This window comes from Myxocyprinus asiaticus, chromosome 11 (assembly GCF_019703515.2).
Source record: "Myxocyprinus asiaticus isolate MX2 ecotype Aquarium Trade chromosome 11, UBuf_Myxa_2, whole genome shotgun sequence".
Taxonomy (NCBI): Eukaryota; Metazoa; Chordata; class Actinopteri; order Cypriniformes; family Catostomidae; genus Myxocyprinus; species Myxocyprinus asiaticus.
In genome coordinates, this window is record NC_059354.1 from 38,073,650 (window position 1) to 38,089,355 (window position 15,706).

A 15,706-nucleotide genomic window follows, 5' to 3' on the forward strand; every position below is an offset into this window, starting at 1 on the left:
ATCTGGTATGGCATGAGGGTGATTAAATGATGAAAGAATTTTAATTTTTGGGTGAACTATCCCTTTAATGCTTTTATAAAATGACAGCTAAAACAATATGATAAAGACACTAAATTTGCTTTGTTTACACAATTAAATACTTTAAATTGTGATTCTAATGTGTGAAGAGTGAGACTTTATAAATAAAGTAACCTGTTTAAAATGTTATTTGTTGACTTTGAGGCCACATCCACACTAATCTGTTATCGTTTGAAAACTACGTTTTCAGTTTCCTAACATCATAATTTTCCAAAGTATGCGGTAATAGAGAGCGTTTTCAAAGTACTCCGTTTTTGGTTTAGGAGAACACGTTGTACTGTGGATGAGATCTGTGAATGTAGCATAATCATTGCATTTGTAAATGAAAATTTATTTGTGTAGACGTGACCCTTAGTAAAAAAAAATATAAACCGTTGTTCCATTAGGTTGGAGGTTTAAAAACATTCAGTACACAGACTGCACCAAATCTACGTCTTTGCACCACAAAATCTATGCAATATGCTGGTTTTGCGGTTGGTATTCATAATGTTTCATTAGCCTAAATGATATTTACTCTTACTGATATACTACACCCCTGAGCTACTGAACCAAACAGAACAATAAAATATATCCTATTCAGTAAATTCTAATTTCGTTGAAACTACATTACACCACAACTATAATTGCCTTCAGAGGCGTGTAATTAACATTTGTGTCTGTTTCTCTTTGGGAGGACAGACAGAGGCATGACAGCTGGGTCTGTAGCGAGAGAGCGCCATTTGGTTTAGTGACCCGAGCAAATGGTGTGCAGAGAGAGCAAATTCTTTCATGAGCTCTGTGATGTGACAGGCAACAGCTGTGCCACTCTCTGTTAAATTATCCTCTCAGTAAGCCTCACCTTATTTATAAACACTTGTAGTATAAACACAGCTCTCATAACGATTTAATTAGGTGCACAAACATATACAGCTACATTTTCTGTGCATTCAACGAAGCTTCGCTTTGACCCTCACTGAGTGAGTTTTTCAAATGATAGACAGAGAAGGATTCTCCAAATGGTTATGTGTTGGTTGTAAAGTCAACATCTGTTTCAGATTTTGAGGAGGACAAATAGATCAACCACAGGATATTGCATGTATGCGTGGGGTTTTGGGTAGGGGGGAATGGAAGGTCAAACTTTGGTCTGTAAGGCATTTTCCCTGCTGGTTATTGTGCATAGCTATGCCTGTAGTCAACTGCTAGCTCATCAGGTTTGTCAGTGTAGAGAGGAGGATATGCTTAGGACTGCAACATCTGACCTCTACGGCCATTCATAATTTGAGTGTCAGTTTGTTATGGAATTCACCAGTGAGATATTATGACTCCAGCATTAAGGCAGTGTAGCAACATCATCTTAAGGGAAAAAAAAACAAGCTCCATTTGTTTTTTTAAAAGAAATTCATTTTTGCTCCTTGTTGAATTTAGTTACTTAAAATGAAGGAATATAATACAGTTCTTGAATTTTTGTCACAACTTAATTTCATTGTGTGCAATCAATTTAATCCTTTTTCATTGGGACAACTTAAATAATTTTCGTCGACCATAACCATATGTACATGTGGTATAAATTAAGGTGCCTCAACTTAATTAAAATGATGATTTTGACTCATTTTTATCAAGTAGATGTGACAAAACGAATTTAAGTTTGTACAACAAAAACTAAATAGAATTAATTCAAATAAATTAGTCTTTGATGAAAACAATTTAATTTAACTGCGTGGAAAATTTTTCCTTAACTTTATTAAGTTCATTGAATGTTTTTATTTTTTGAGTGAAGGAGCATCTGAAGCAGAATTACTTCTGAATAGTAATACTAAATATACTAAAGTTAAAATTAAAATACATTTGAATATTTATGTCAGGCAGGCAAAATTGTCAGAGATCAAGATAACAACAAAATAAAAAAAACTCTCAATCCATAGTTAATTTAGTGTCCTCAAGGAGAAGGTTTTTAGAGAGTCTCAACAAACTCCAACACACACCAACATCCAACAATTGTTGGGTTTTTTCGGATTAGTGTGTTCACATTCATTGGCGTCTTTTTCAACGTGTTTAATCGCCGTTTGTCGGCAGTGTGGTATGATATTCCAACAAACTCTGACGTAATCTGACTTCATCGTGAACCATTGCCATGACAATGAGGTAAGCGTCCCTGTCAACTCACAGAAAATGAATGCGCGCGACAACCTGCATTGATAGAACAGGAGAAACACAGTCAGTCACGAATAATCACGTTTTTGTTGCAAAATTGATAAAGAATTCCGTTTCTTTCTAAAGAAAGCATAATTTTATGTTAGTGTTGGGTTTTGCTGTTTGTGTGGATGACACGTGAAGGAATATGTACAAATAGGCAAGACACGGACAGAGATTAATTTGTGCTGAAGCGTTCTTTTCACTCGCAAGCGTTCTTTCAATCCTTTACTTCTCAAAATATTATTGCAGTTCTGCAGAAACTGCAGAAAATTAACTTATATCTGCATAATATAAAATATTAACTTTCCCCAGTTTGTGGACAAACCTCGTGCGTAAATGTTATTATTATTATTATTTATTTATTTTTGGCACTGGATTGTTGTCCTCTGATGGAACTCTTTCGGAATGAATAAGTTCACAGCAAACACAAAACGTTTTAAAAATTTAGTTGTGTTTAATAGTTTATAGCCTAATGTCTCTACATGCTGAACATATAATCAATTGCACATAATATATATATATATATATATATATATGTACACTACCGGTCAAAAGTTTTGAAACGCTTACTCATTCTTTATTATAATTTTTTTTCTTCACATTTTAGAATAATATTAGAAAGTCATCAGAACTATGGAATTACATAAATGGAAATATGGGAATTATGTTGTGACTAAACAAAATCCAAAATAAATCAAAACTGTGTTATATTTTAGCATCTTAAAGTAGTCACCCTTTGCCTAGAATTTGCAGAAATGTACTCTTGACATTTTCTCAACCAACTTCTTGAGGTATCACCCTGGGATGCTTTTTAAACAGTATTGAAGGAGTTCCCATCTATGTTGGGCACTTAATGGCTGCTTTTCTTTATTATTCGGTCCAAGTCATCAATTTCAAAACTTTTTTTTTTAAATTTAGTTTTATAATGAAATAAATTAATATGGTGGCACAATTATATTTTTGTCTAGAAAACTAATTTCAAACATTTAAGCATACGCATTCAGATCAAAAGATTTTTAAGATCATGAGAAACATTTCAGTCAAGTGTTTCAAAACATTTGACCGGTAGTATATATATATATATATATATATATATATTATTAAATCACGCACGATTTGCTTCATTTGCAACCTCTTCCTTGTCAGTCGTCTTCAAAGGCGAACAACATGCAAAGACACAAGTTTGTTGGTGTTTGTTGGATCAGTGTGAGCACGACAGTTTTGTTTCTCCACATTCTAAATACAACAGCCAACTTTAGAATGTTGGAAGTGTTGGTGTCTTTTGCCGTTTGTTGGGGCAGTATGAACTGGCCAATGCCATAGTGTATTGTTTTCTAAAAACTCCATAAAATAGTGTTTCTAAGAACTGTTTTGACTTTAAATTACCAAGATCAAGGCAGTAGTTTACGGAACTGTGTCCTGAACATTTTATTTTTATTTATTTATTTATTGGGGGAAATTACTTTTTGGTTCTAGATTGGTAAATTGAGTAGATTTCACCCTTCTGATTGTACAGTGACTTCCAGTGTTAGGGATTGATGCATGACTTGTTAAAAAAAATTACTTGTTACTGTACAGTAGATTCTAGACTTGTATCAAATATTGTACATGCTCAAACAGTGAGGAAAATGATAAAGCTTAACCCTTAATAAAAGCTTAATAAAAGTATTGCTCACTTGGTGTAATTAGTAAAGGAACCCCATTATAATCTGGAGAAAGAAATTAGTCATTTATTATTGATTACTTTTTTGGAGTAACTTCCACAAGACTGCTGGCCTCACAGTATTGACATTAGAACCAGTCCGACACTTCATGATTGTAATATTATCTATTTTCCTAGATTACAACAAGACAGCACACCACATGCAAACTTACACTTAAAGCAAGATTAAGACTGTGATAAGAAAATGTAAAGAGATAAGGAGAAGAGCTACAACGATTTAAAGCATGTTCACTTTGCTCTACATTGTAAAAAGTGAAAACATTAAAAGCTATTTCTATCTGACCCTTAAAAGTAACCTAGTGTGGTCTTTAGTTGATTTAGTCATATTGCAGGAAATGTTTGAATCAAACTAGATCATTTAGATGTTACAGGTAACTTTTAGGTTACCTGACATATAGCATCTTATGTTGTATGAACACATTTGTATTGTCCTCCTAGAAATTACTGAAAAATGGTTAAACGGTGACGACAGGTTAAAAATACAAATGTATGTCTTTTTAACATGGTAGGCAAGAGATAGTCCCAAAGAAGACTAGACAGATCAGATGTCTTCCAATAAGCAGAAGTTTTGAACTATGTTTGCATTCCATTGTGTTGTGTGAAAGGCAAGCCATAACACAGTAATGGCAAAGAGGATCACTTGAAATGGAATGAGGCTTCAAGGCAAACACATGTTAGTTTTCATGTCATTAACAGTCTGGAAAGTGTTTATTTGTTAATTTAGCATTTTGTGTGCATATGACCTTACTAGAACTGGAGAAACACTTCTTGACTTCTTGAATTATCTTGTATTGATAGAATATTTTCAGTACTATAAGACTGTACAATGTGATTTATTTATTTTTTTTCAGCATCCATTTGATTGTTCAGTCTCTCTTTTTTTATCTCTGGTTTTTGTCAATGTGCCCCTTTTTTCAACCTCCTTGTCTTTTAGGGTGGATGGTCCTTTTCACACCTGTTGCATCCTTTCAAATGATTACAGGCACAAAAGGAAACAGTCAAAACTGCCATGCATTAATGGAAGAAGTTTCCTGGAAGAAAAACACTTGACACTCTGTGAGTCCACATAATTGCTGGTAGTCGGAATAATTACATTCTTTAAAATGGAAGGAAAGTTGCATAGAACACCAGATAAAGTGGATTGTGTCCAGCTTTATTGCTTGACAAACTATTGGCTGCAAGGGAAATCAAATTTAGAGCATGGATAAAGGGAATGAAATGGCCTTCTTCTAGTCTGCTCTTACATTCCCATCTTAGTAGAAATGGTCAGGCCCGTTCATTATCTTTGTAAAATATTGGTCTGCATGGTCATTCTTTGAGCTGGAGTGTTCAGAAGGGGAATGTTATGAGAAGTCATGGCTGAACTTTCTGTCCCAGCAGTAGGTGGGGTAATGGAGTAGAGGGGGGTTATGGAGGATTAGCCCACAAGCCCTGCGTGAACCCGCACTCCTCTGTCATGTGGACCTGAGATTCTGATCCGTTTCACACGCTGCACTTGTCAGAGCAGCCACGCAGAAGAACAGAATTGCTTTCTTGTCATATTTCACCCTCACAGCCACCTGTCCATTTGGTTCCTTACCCCCAAGCACAGTCCTATCAGATGTTCTTGTCAAAGGGTCAGAGCTAGGCTTGGTCTACAGATCTCGACAAGAAAGGGCATGCACTTTTGTCTTTGAAATTATCATGTTTGACAAACATTTCTGAGTCGTTGTTACTATGCGTCTGTTCCAAGACAGATTTGGCTGCAGTAATAAGTGTTACTGGCAAACTAAGATGACCAATGCCAGCATAAGCATGTGTGAGTGTGACTAATTTCCTCAAAAAGGGATTCATTTAATTTATTATTCATTTAACACTCTCTTCTAACAATTGTGGTAATGATATGGAACAAGAAAAACCTTGGATGGGTTAAGACCTGGACGGTGGGTTATAGAAATGTCCCAGTTGTTTCAGAATCAGAATGAGCTTTATTGCCAAGTATGCTTACACATACAAGGAATTTGTCTTGGTGACAGAAGCTTCCAGTGCACAAACGATACAACAACAAGACAGAGATAATAAAAAAAAAAGAAAATAGAATAAAAATAAAAAGCGAATAGAAAATGTAAATATATATAGATAAACACAATAAGAGAATATATATATATATATATATACACACACACATACACACACACACACACACACACACACATATGAGTGTGTACAAATACAAATCTGTTATATACAGATTGTGCAAGGGAATGTAATGGCAGAAGAGGTAGGATATGTTGGATAAATATAAATAGACTAAGACCTTTAATTGGCTATTGTACATTTAATGACAACTCTGTGGTCACAAACCAAATTTGGCCTCGCTATTAACTTATAAATGAATCCTTTTACATCTACTATTGTTATATCTCCAAAAAAAAAAAAAAAATCTGAAGATGTGTCAGTGAGACAGGATGACAATAACAAATGGACTCTTTTGGCTAACAAGCACTGAGACAGATGCTGGCCAACTCCAACAGTCCACCTCTAATCGGCTTACCTTGGCATTGAGGCGTTTGTCTGGCACAACCAAACGGTGATGAATGTGGCCACAAGTAGTCTTACCAGATGCTGAATATAAGAACAATTATATTTTAGACTAGCATGTTGAAACGGTAATCAAAAGGATAAAAGTGAAGTGTCATTTAGCTTGCATGCTAAATTTTCCTATTAAGTAAAATGCATTTTAAATTATTTTCCATAATTGGTTCATAGGCTATAATAAATGTAGGTATGCAGTGTAATTTAGTATTTCTGGTTCTTTAAATGTTAAAACCAGAAATAAAAATAGCTACTGTAATTTTTACTGAACCCATTACCTTTTATGCACGAAATCATCATAAAAAGTATGGTGGGGGCTTGGGTAGCTCAGCGAGTATTGACGCTAACTACCACCCCTGGAGTCGCGAGTTCGAATGCAGGGCGTGCTGATTGACTCCAGCCAGGTCTCCTAAGCAACCAAATTGGCCCGGTTGCTTAGGAGGGTAGAGTCACATGGGGTAACCTCCTCGTGGTCACTATAATGTGGTTTCCACCCTTGGTGGGGCGCATGGTGAGTTGTGCGTGGATGTCTCCGCGGTAACGTGCTCAACAAGCCACGCAATAAGATGCGCAGATTTACGGTCTCAGGCAACTGAGATTCATCCTCTGCCACCCGGAGTCACTACGCCACCACGAGGACTTAGAGCGCATTGGGAACTCTAAGTTTCCCCCCCCAAAAAAAGTGTGGTCAGCTTTGCATTAAAAATAACTTAATGATTTAACATTTGCAAAATATATATATATATATATATATTACAACATTGTTTACAACAGCTTACAAGCAGGTCAGAATAACAATTATTGAATTAGTGAATAGTGAGTTATTAAAGTCAAATATTAAAAAATATACATTTTTATCCACCTTTTGTAGTGCAAAATGTAAAATGCTTTTTTGCCTATCACCATCCAATCAAATATAATTGGTTGTCGTATAGCCATTTTACTTTTGCTTTACTTATCAGATAAGCCACATTGTCAAGCTGAAAGTATAGTTGCCCCCATCTATGGGTTTTTCATCAAGACAAAATTGAAACCTGATTGCATACTTAGTGCATACTTGAAACCTGACCGCATGCAAAGCAAAACAGAACAATTACATTGGGTTTAAATATGGACCATCATAGTGTAGTTTATACTGCAGTAAAAAAGTCATACACATCTGGGATGGCATGAAGGTGAGTAAATGATAAGAGAATTTTCATTTTTGAGTGAACTATAACTTAAAGTCTGTATTAAACAGACTAGTTCATCTGCTGAAGAACAAACAACATGGGCAGCCACAATCAGAGACCGAAAGGCCTCAGTTTGGACCTCCTTTCAATCCTAAACCACTCGCTGTTTGCTCTGAACCAAGGATAATCTTGTAGGTTACACAAAGTTAAACAAGCAGCGTGCTGCCAAGTCATCGGCCTTCAGCGCAGGCTCTTGAGTGCTCTGACAGAGCTGCCGTAGAGGAGGTACTCTGCACGCTCTCTGCTTTGTCTCTTCTGGTAACATGGCATTTCTGCAATGGCTCTTCTAAGCTCTCAAAACAAACAGACAAGTCACGAAACAGGGCAGGGGGAAGTGAAGGATTTTCTTTAGAATAGAAGTTTATATAATGTAAACATTTCAACCACCCATTCCTGTTGCCATTTGGAAGATGTTATGCATTTACAACAAGGACATTTGAGGGAGGCAATAATAATATGAAAGAAATTTAAACATGGTGTTGTAAATATCAAAGTTTGTGTGTAATTTATTTTTGCATAGTAATTTTGAAAACATTTCAATATTAGTTTGTGATATCAGGGTGTTATTTTATCATGATGCCACTTTTTGACTGCTAATTTACTGTGCAGCATGTAAATGTTCTTACTGTGCAGCATGTTAATGTTCTTAATTATTATTTGTTTTGACCTTGCACAAATTAATTGTTATTCTTTCTTTTAATGGCTTGTTTAGTCTCATCATGGAGACCACGAGTCCAACCACCACAGAGAAGAAGGAGTGCAAGGGATCCACCCTGGATGGCAGTAGTTTTACAGACCTCCCCAAAAAGCCTTCACCGACCACAGCAACTCGAGGTAAGACACACTCCTCAAAAGTAAAGAACTGCAATAGATATTTTAAACCTGTCCCTCCTATCCAGTAACATTATTAAAGGTGAAGTGTGTATATTTCTTCTGTTAATTCTGTTTTGTGCTGCCTAGTGGCACAAAAATGACACACTTCAAATTATTCAAATGCTTTTGTAATCACTTGCAACAGACATTATTATCTGTATAAGTTCCAGCTCCATAGTACAATAAACAGTGTTGCACCAAACAGTTTTTAAAGCACAGTTAGCCAGATAATATACAAATAATTTTCTTAATTCCATCAATTACATTATATTATGTGATAGGACTTGTTAAAATATTGGTTGAGCTATGTAAAGACATTTAGTATAAGAAATAAAGTCAGGTTCACTCTCGTATCACTTGTTGACTGAAGGATGCAAAAGAATGAGAAAAGAATGGGAGAGAAGCTCCCCATGTTTAAAAGATGTCAGTGAATGTGTGATGAAAACCCTTCTCTAACTAGGTTGAAAGACCTTGTTGTTTCCTCCAGAGTGTAAATGTTATAAATTTCTTAAAGCTTCGGGGAGAGCAGTGGACCACGCTGTCCATCTGAGTCCTCAGACAAACATGAAGATGGTAAAAGACCTTTGAAATGCTAATAACCCTCTCACATTATGGCATTTTACTGTTTAATGAGGGGTTTGGTGGCCTGCCATATGAAAGCAACCATCATGAATTGTTTAAGAAAAAAGCAAAAATAGGGCATCTGGGTGCACGGTACCTAAAAAGGTTTTACATTTTTTCTTTATGGTGATTAAACAAAAATGATGTGCATATATAGAAAGTTGGTTAAAAGTTTGGAATGTGGATTCACATTGTTGTGGTGTGTTGTTTATCAGTTGTTGCAATGGATTTTGAATACAAACCTCAATAATGGTGAAAGACCTTGTTCTCACCACTGGGGCTAGAAGTTATGTATTACTAATCATGGCTATCTGAGTTTGTTGCCTTCTTTGGCTATCAGGGCCTCGGCTGATATGGTAATGTAGTTTACCATTGTAGAACATAACTGAGTTGGGTAACACCAGTAGAGTTTGTTGGCCTGCCATAGAGAGCTAATGAAAACATAATTGTTTATTTATCATTTTTTTTCAATTGAGTCTTCGAAAGTAGAACATTGTCGCCACATAAAATTAATCTTTTCTGATAATACATTCTGGTAATTTTTGGAACTTCTGCATGTAAACATGAATAAATCAACAAATCTGTGTATTAATTATGTATTAATTAATTTATGAGTGTATGTATTAGGGGGTGTAATGGTAAATTTCTCATGGTTTGGTTTATATCATGGTTGTAGGGTCACGGTTTTGGTACAGTTCGGTATTTTTTTTTATGTTCAGGGAGAAAAAAAATATTACTGCCAAATCCAAAATAAAATATTCTATTTGGAACAAACATTTCAAGAGATTTGCCCTCACTCCAAATCACCATGGTTTTACTACAGTAACCATTGTTTAAACCATAGTTTTGTATTTGTAGTAAAATCATAGTAACCACAAAATTAACATGGTTACTGTCATGGTTACAATACTATAGTAAAATCAAGGTTACTATATGGAAACTACAGTATTACTGTTGTAAAACAATGGTTAATTGTATCAAAACTATGATTTCTGCCAAGAAAACAATGGTGACAGCAGTCATTGTTACTTCAGTCATGGTAATAGAATATTACTTTAGTAAAACCATGGTTAATTTACGTTAGGGTCCTTAACTAAAAAAAAAAAACTTTCTTTAATTACTAACTCAACATTTTAACTTAATACCTGCATTATTACGCTACATGCATCACCATAAAGTGCATTTCAAACTCAACTCAACGTGTATTCAAAGTTCAGAATCTGTACATCACTATAGAAGAAATAAACTTGCTATTAAAATTAATATGAGAATGGATGAATATTTTAATCATATGCGGAAATCCCACATCTTCATCAACGGAGTAAGGGCAACATAACTTTGGCTATGAACACCCCAAGCACTTTAGTTCTTGTTTTAAGTCTGTCTGAACTAGCACCGAGTGCCTGCATAAAGACGGAAGGGAGTGTGTCTGTGTGCAGTTTCGGGCTGACCTGCGGCTCTGTGCAAACCACGTGCTGTATATCCTCGGGTGATGTCAGCATAAATAGCTAATCAAATATTGATGTATTTACCAGTATACAGCACTCGTGTCGAGCAATGTCTGCAAACAGTGCCTGTTTTGTAAATGTTTTTTGACCATCGCTGTTGTAATTGACTGCATAAAGAAAAAGTTCCCAGACAGGAGACTTAAATGACGCAGGGGCTTCTCTCTTGCGGCTTGTATTCTTCACTTGCCATTTTGCCAACTAACACGTGCAGAACTGTGATGTCATCAACTGATTTAACATACTAACAGTTAATAGGACAGCTTCTTTCTGTAGAAAGTTGACCCGCATGAAACACAGGCGGAGTGTGTCCATCTACAGAGCCATACAGGTGCATTAGCGGAGGTTACAACTGCACATGTCTATTTGGCACTTTATTTTCTTCTCCAAACTGTATGATCCAGATGCGTTATTAAACTAAAGATGATCCGTGGAGCAAATGCTTACCGAACCATGCTTGGCAAACCGTATGGTTCGGTGTTTTACCAAGAACTGTTACACCCCTAGTATGTATGGTCCACTAAAGCAGAAAAGTTGACTGTTTGGTAATTATTACCTTAGAAATACATTTTCTGTATTTTTAGCCTGTTTAGTATGTTTAGCCTGTTAATTTAGTTTTCTTTGCCTATTAATTAGCATTAACTTTTTTTAGATCTAGACTTTGAGTGCAACTTCAAAGTTTTCACTCAATTCTTGATCTGTGGAAAAGCCATGGAAATTTAGCCTTGGAAAGTTATGCCCAGTGCTAATATATTTCACTGGCTTGAAATTGCTGTTTGTGGGTGCAGTATCTATAAAATACTTATTCAGTGATCATAAAGGATAGTAAAAGTCTTGGACATTCATTGGCCAAAAGGTGACTGAACCCTGAAATGAACAAATTATTTGTCTGCTATAACAATGTTTGGACAGGTACCCACACTTCCCCTCTATTTAGAAAGTGTAGAGCAGGGTTGCACAATCCTGTTTCTTGTGATCTGCTTTCCTGCATGTGGTTGTCAATGAACCTTAAGACCTTGATCTGCTCATTCAAGTGTGTTTGATTGGAGTTGGATCTAAACTCTGCTGGAAGGTAGACCTGCAGGAGACCACATTGAGCATGGTCTGGTGAACTTATTTAAAGTGTTTCTGAGCCATTCCATACCTTTTGTTACGTCTCACTTTTAGGACTATTTACAGCTTTTGTTCAGATTTTATGGCGCTGAATTAGTTTTATTGAGGTCAGTATAGTGGTTACAGGGGATCTGGAGGATTTATTAGCCATTTGGCCCAACTTTTGTTCAGTACCCGTTCCGAGACAACATGTGCTCAGTGTAGGTACATGATACAGAGCAGGAGTGGTGAAAAGTGTCCGCATTTCAAAGGAAAATCTGAAATTCTTCTGACCACAACACATTTTTTCCTCCAATTTAGGCCAAATTTGAAACAGTCATTCTTATTATTAATGTGTCCTTACATGATCCCGACCAAAATTCTTTTTAAGCCAGTCAGTCAGCTCGGCAGCCAGCTTTGTAATCACCAATATAATCTGACAAAAGTGATATAAATTTTGACTTAAAATATTTGGCTAAGTGATACAAATTTGGCTAAAAAATATTTGGCTTTGCCAATAAGGCTGTTGGCAGTTTTAATTAAAATGTGCAACTAGGGATGTAATGGTATTTTCATAGCACGATAATTGCTGAAGCATTTATCATGGTATACGGTATTATCACGGTATTGTACTAAATTACAAAATGGGTTGAAAGATAATTAAGCTTTATTGTTGTTCTTAATTACAAGATTTAGTTACTTGTTTTGTACTTTTTAAATTAAACGATCACAAAGAATGTAACTTTGCAAAGATCAAACCATATAAGATTCAAAGAGACATGGTGGCTTTCAAAAGTCTTAGTCCAATGCTTCTATTTTGCATTTAGGCCGATCTAATATATTACAGTTTATTTTAATTGCAAATGAACAATTAACATCAGTGGTAACATTTTGAGGGAAACGTTTAATTGAAAAAGAGTAATTTTGTATGTCTGAGTGTTTGAAATGTTGATTTATTGATGGAAATGCTAAAGTGCATTCAGAAAAATCGAAACAATTTGGTTGATAGGTTGTCTAGATATTTTCACTGTATGTTGAAGTGCTCATGATAACAATATTGTGCATGTTAATTATCACTGTATACCTTATTATTGAATATCGGCAAGTGTCTAGGCGCAACATCCTTTCCTACAACCGCACTGTTGAGCAGTGTGATTTGTCCCACTTATTTATAAACAAGTGGCCTGTTTCTTCCTTAAACCAAGCATGTTTTCTTGCACAATATTACACCGATTATGCATAATAAGATAACAATGTGTATGGTCATGTAAACACACTATAAGTCTTTACTTTATCAGAGTAAGATAATGAACAGTTCAAGCAAAAAACGATTGGCACATGTAGATTTTTGCCCAGCATCCCCCAAATTCGCATTGCATGTAAACACCTTTACCAGTGTTCTTACTGGCTTATCCAATGAGCACATGAGTGTTTACGTTTTGATGTCAAAAGCAGAGAATAATCCAATGATTTCAAATTTTAAAGAAGCTTATGTTTAGTAGTTATCAGCGTATTGGTGTCTCTGGAGTCCCTGTCCCGCTCAAATGCTTAAAATGTTATTGATGATAAAAAAATGAATGCTTATAAAGTTTGGCAGAGTAATGCCTAACTTTAATGAGTTCATAGACAGCAGTGGACATCACGTATGTTTTCAGTGGTGGTGGGTTGTGCTCTACAAGTGCTTTCAGTTAGCAGTGAAGACACTTCCTCCTGAGTAGGTCTCCGTAGAGATGGTGAAGAATGGGTAAGGAGGTTAGGTAGGAGGGGCAGAGAACAGTACAGCAGGCAGCCCGAGGGAGAGAGGGAATGAGGGAATGCACCATGGGTCAAGCCACTGGCAGAGAAAAATGTGGCTTAAAAAGCCGCTCCATCCACAGCCCATTCTAAAGGGACAGCCACTAATCTTCCTGAGAAAGGGATTTATTCTCTCTCTTTTTTTCTCTCCGTAATGCCTTTCTGTTTCTTTAAATGAGGCCCTTCCGCTGCAGTGGTTTTTTTTTGGTCCAGTGAAAAGTAGTCAGAGAATGGGGATCTCTGTAAGGTTAGCCTGAACAGGCCATATTCATATTTTGAACTGCAGGTTGTAGTGTATTTGAACGAAACAGATGATACAACCTTATTCCCCCTTAACTTCGTTTGAATCAAACAGTGAAAGGAATAGATCACCCAAAAATTAAAATTCTGTCATTATTTGGAGGCTGTTCACACAGAATGCATTTTAACGTCCTTCTGCCCTGTTTTTCAGTTGTAATTCTATGTAAACAGGTGCTAGATGGACATCTTAGACCGTTGCACCACTTCTTGCTGTTGTTGTTTTGTTTTTTGGGGGGTCTCGCACAATTTTTGGATGCCTTGTCAGGTCTAAAAGAACGGTAACTTTTAAAAGCTCATCTCAGACACCTGTGCTCTGTTATTTTCGTTCTGCTGTGTCTAGCTTTGTTAGCACTCTACAATTCGTTCTGAATGGCCCCTTACCCTTGTGTCACTCCATACTCCTATGATTTTCTTTCTTCCGTGGAACACAAGTTTATTTTTTTTTATTAGAAATTCCTGGCCGATCTTTTCCATATAATGAAAGTGAATGGGGATTGGTGCTGTCACACATCTAAAGGCACTATATTTTATTTCAAAGCTACAGCAGAGGGCAAGGTAAATAGCTCGATAAATAGCAACTTAAAGAATTTGTTCACCCAAAAATGAAAATCCTCTCATAATTAACACCCTCATGCCATCCAGATGTGTATGACTTTCTTTCTTCAGCAGAACACAAGTAAAGATTTTTAGAAGAATATTTCAGCTCTGTAGGTCCATAAAATGCAAGTGAATGGGTGCCAAATTTTTTAAGCTCCAAAAAAACACATATAGCCATCATAAAAGTACTCTGTTCGACTCCAGTGGATTAATTAATGTCATCTGAAGCGAAATGCTACGTGTAAGAAATAGATCAATATTTTTTACAAATTCACCAGGGTCGAGGTCAACCGCGTTGGAAAGTTCATGTGAGAACTGACAGCAGCACAGTGTTGTTTACAGCAGAGGAGCATAGAGAATCATACATTGATGCCTCATTCAGCTGGTTGGATACACAAATGCGGCGCCATCTTGGAACGGTAGAAAAGGAGAGCTGTTTGAATCGGTTTTAATGCAAGTGAGTGAGTGGAGGAGATACCTCAGACTGAGCTCCTTGCTTGGTCTGCTGCATAAACTCCTTTTGTGTCCAAAAAGTCCATAGAAACAACTGCTAATAAGGGATTTACGATCTACATGCTGAAGAAAGAAAGTCATACACACTTTGGATTGCATGAGAGTGAGTAAATAATGAGAGAATTAAAATTTTTGGGTGAACTTTTCCTTCAAATTTATGTTCCTCACAAAAAGCTATTATATGACTTCAGAAGACTTGGAAAATAGAACATTAGTCATATGGAATATTTTTATGACACTTTTATGATGCTTTAGGAGCTTGAACGCCCCAGTCCCCTTTCACTTTCATTATAGAGAAAAGAGCGGCTAGGACATTTTTCAAAATGTCACTTTGTGCTGCACAGAAGAAAAAAGTCTTAGGGGTTTGGAATGGCATGATGATATTAAATGATGAAAATTTTCATTTTTGGGTAAACTGTTCCATAATGAATGAAATTAGTGCACTGGCAGAAACACCTGCCATAACACAACAAATTCAGTTTATAAAACACATACGTTTCTCATCTTTGTAATGATTTTAAAACCATATCTTATACACCTCACAAGAGTGTATCAATACTGACCCTACCATTGCCTGACACCCGAGAAGTCCTGCAGGCAGCTTACAGGAAGACCTATTGACTGAGTCTAAT

At 36.2% G+C, this 15,706-nt stretch overlaps 1 protein-coding gene across 4 annotated transcripts in view; it reads left to right on the forward strand.

The window, feature by feature from the left end:
- Window positions 1-15,706, forward strand: part of LOC127448479 (zinc finger protein GLI2-like) — a 98,347-nt gene that overhangs the window by 7,810 nt on the left and 74,831 nt on the right. For 3 of the 4 annotated variants that reach the window (XM_051711041.1, XM_051711044.1, XM_051711043.1), the window contains exon 2: window positions 8,492-8,613. In XM_051711041.1, coding sequence (XP_051567001.1) covers window positions 8,499-8,613 — 115 coding nt within the window. In that variant the 5' untranslated portion in view covers window positions 8,492-8,498. Of the gene's footprint in view, window positions 1-4,907; window positions 5,030-8,491; window positions 8,614-15,706 lie in introns of all 4 variants that reach the window. The other variant, XM_051711042.1, reaches the window with a different exon arrangement.